Consider the following 3726-nt stretch of genomic DNA (forward strand, 5'->3'; position numbering starts at 1 on the left):
CCTACCAACCTACTGACGACCTACCTACCTACCAACCTACTGACAACCTACCTACCAACCTACTGACGACCTACCTACCTACCAACCTACTGACAACCTACCTACCAACCTACTGACGACCTACCTACCTACCAACCTACTGACAACCTACCTACCAACCTACTGACGACCTACCTACCTACCTATCTACCAACCTACTGACGACCTACCTACCTACCTACCTACCTACCTACCTACCTACCTACCTACCTACCTAACTACCTACCTACCTACCTACCTACCTAACCAACCTACCCACCAACCTACCTACCTACCTACCCACCTACTGATGATCTACCTACCTACCTACCTACCCACCGACCGACCGACCGACCTACTGACTGACTACCTACCTACCAATAACCTACCAACCCACCAGCCTACCAAGCTACTGACTGACTGACTACCTACCTACTGATGACCACCTACCTACCTACCAACCTACCCACCAACCTACCTACCTACCAACCTACTGACTGACTACCTACCTACCAACAACCTACCAACCCACCAGCCTACCAAGCTACTGACTGACTGACTACCTACCTACCGACCGACCAACTATCTTCCTACCCTCCTATTGACCGACCGACTCTCTACCTACCTACTTACCTTCCTACTGACTGACTGACTGACTACCTACCTACCTTCCTACCGACCGACCAACTGTCTACCTACCTTCCTACTTACTGACTGACTGACTGACTGACTACCTACTGACTGACTGATTGACTACCTACCTACCTACCGACCGACCATCTACCTACCTTCCTACCGACCGACCATCTACCTACCTTCCTACCGACCGACCAACTATCTACCTACCTTCCTACTGACTGACTGACTGACTACCTACTGACTGACTGATTGACTACCTACCTACCTACCTACCGACTGACTGACTGACTACCTACCTACCGATTGACTACCTACCTACCCACCTACCTTCCTACCTACCTACTGACTGACTGACTACCCACCTACCTTCCTACCTACCTACTGACTGACTGACTACCCACCTACCTTCCTACCGACCGACCGACCGACCGACCGACCGACCGACCGACCGACCGACCGACCGACCGACCGACTGACTAACTAACTAACTAACTAACTAACTAACTAACTAACTAACTAACTTCTCAGCTTTTTGATCTTCATTAAATCTGTTAAAGTGGGGTTCTTTGGAAAGGTTTTTACCAGATAATATCTAACCTGTTGTAGATGTTCAAACTTTGGAATGATGTGCTGAAGGTTAGTTTGGGGATAGTTTTTGACAGACGTTAAAATAAGAAGTGGTCTGAGCTCAGAGACTGAGGCTACTCTCAGCTGTGCAGTCCTGATGACTCAGGTCATGTCTTCTCTCTGCAGGTATGGACACACGTGCTGCCCAACGAAGCATGCTCTTTTCTGCTGCTGGGAGCTAGCTCTGCTCCTGCTGGCCTTTTCCCTCCTTCCAGAACCCTTGTCAGAACATCGAGGACTCCACAGTCCCTGTTGGCCGTGTCTGAAGGGGACCATCCTGAAGATGGACGAAAGACGAGCACGCTCCTTTCACATGACGTGCCACGTACAGCGCGACTACGGCAGCAGGATGAGGAGCTCCTTCATACGATGCAGCCCCAACGGATGTGCCGGCACGAGTGTCAGCCTCAGCCTGGACCGCAACATGGACCTCGCAGCCTCTGCCGGGACCACCTCCGGCTGCGTGGCCCTGCGAGTCCCTGCGGCTGACTTTGGCCACTACTCTCCCGTGTCGCAGGAACTGGACCCCTCTCTGGTGAATAATGGATCAGGCTTTCCCTGCTGTCCGCCTGTTGACACCAAGGACCCAGTGCTGCAGATCGTTCCCAACCAGCCCTCCATCACCCCAATCCCACCTCCTCTTCCTCGCTCCAGTTGGCTGCGCAATCATCAGAAGGAGTTCCAGAGTCCTTACGTTCAGACGAGCATGCAGGGGGATGTTTACAACTTTTTAGAAAGACCTGCTGGATTGAAATGCTTCCTCTACCACTTCCTTGTGTGAGTACCTGTCTAATTCTGTGTTTACTCATTCCAGCTGATTTTAGACTGATTTGACAGACATCTTTACATTTAACTGTAGAGTTTGACCTCAGGTGCCAAAGTCTCTGCAGTTCTTTTCTGTTAATAACCTCTTCTTCTTTAGTCCTTCTTCCAGTATTAGTTCTTTTGTCAGTACTTTAGGAGAAGTGGCTTTGACCTGTTGAAACTTTTGATCTACTGCTTGTCTGCAAACATAATCCTTTCGCTCGTGTTTGATCTTTCTGCTGTCATCAAACCTGCACAGAACTTGTCTCATTTCACGTAAATCCATTGTGACACAGTAGCCTCTTTCACAAGACAGGTCAGTGAAACTGTGTAACACACTCGCACTCCCGACTCGTCAACATATTGACGCTTTTCCAAAGTTCCCTCTGCGTCTTATTTTAACACGTCGGGTAACCCCCTCACGTCAGTCCTTGTCGCCCGCGACTTTTCCGGGTTGCGCCACCAGGGGTCTTTGAGTCGGGGGTCTGAGGTTAGCATGAGGGATCAGGATAAATGGTTAAGTTTAGGGACTGGGGTCAGGGATAGGATGTCTACAGCAAATATTAGGTAATTTTAGGCTTTGGAACACGTAGTTGACGTGAATTTGGAATGGTAGTTTTTGTGCATTTTCTACACTTTCAGAAATTATAACAGATTCCACCCCATCTCGTCAAAAAATGACGCAAGGGGGTACCCGACGCATCAAAATCGGACGCAGATAGAACTTTGGAAAAGCGTCAATATGTGACAACTCAGGAGTGAGAATGGGTTGAACTGTGAGACTGGGGTGATGGAGGGATGCGGCCAGACTTATTATAAGCCATCAGACATGAACCCAGCAGCACAGAACCAAAAGAATTGTGGAGCATATCTCAGCTCGACTGAAGTGGACTGCGACTTATTTATTTTGTGACAAACAAAACAAACTGAATCAACTTATTTTAGCGATTCTGTGGTTCAGAGTTTTTCAAACTTAATACAAAGTTGTTGTTCTGTGTCATTTTTAATGATAAATCTGTTGATTAATCCTGCAGTTGCTCGAGCTGACTTCTGTCTCCATCGTAACAAACATACACACAGGTTTGTTTTTATATCCCCATGGGGACAGTGCAATGCCAGTGCATTGACTTTTTCTGGAAAATGGGTTCCATGATGTAGCAAAAACGTGCCCACACTAGTGTTGTAGTACTTGAGAGTGTTCTTGGTTTTAAGACTGGTCTCAAAACCAGTTTTTGATGGTCTTGGTCTTGTCTCGGACTTGACAGCATTTGTACTTGGTCTTGTCTCGGTCCCGGACATTGAGGACACGGAATTTTATTTCAAGACCACAACTATGGAAATATCACTAAACAGCCAGAATGTTGTCCATTTTATGTATTAGTTAACAATCTTGCTTTCATTGGATTTAAAACATACTGATTCAAATCCAAACCTGACTCATTGCTATTTATGTATTTTTGTTGCCAGCTGTTACCCATCCGCACCCCCCATCATTTTTATGCGGCACTACAGGAAAGTGAATCATGGTTTTCTGGGAGCGGTAAAATATGTCTTCAGAATTTTAAGCAAAAAATTGGCTACATCATTCATAAATAATATCATTAACAACAACCTGGAGAAAGCTTACAGCAACTTGTA

The 3726-nt window shown here is 47.0% G+C and overlaps 1 protein-coding gene across 1 annotated transcript in view; it reads left to right on the forward strand.

Annotated features, from left to right (window-relative positions):
* LOC106533767 (potassium voltage-gated channel subfamily KQT member 1) overlaps positions 1-2061 on the forward strand; it is a gene marked incomplete at its 3' end in the record, with an annotated part of 12380 nt that extends 10319 nt beyond the window's left edge. The window contains 1 exon segment of the mRNA XM_014030200.1: positions 1411-2061. Coding sequence (XP_013885654.1) covers positions 1568-2061 — 494 coding nt within the window.
* Between the last annotated feature and the right edge of the window lie 1665 nt (positions 2062-3726).

The sequence above is a fragment of the Austrofundulus limnaeus genome, unplaced genomic scaffold (genome assembly GCF_001266775.1).
Source record: "Austrofundulus limnaeus strain Quisiro unplaced genomic scaffold, Austrofundulus_limnaeus-1.0 Scaffold1015, whole genome shotgun sequence".
NCBI lineage: Eukaryota > Metazoa > Chordata > Actinopteri > Cyprinodontiformes > Rivulidae > Austrofundulus > Austrofundulus limnaeus.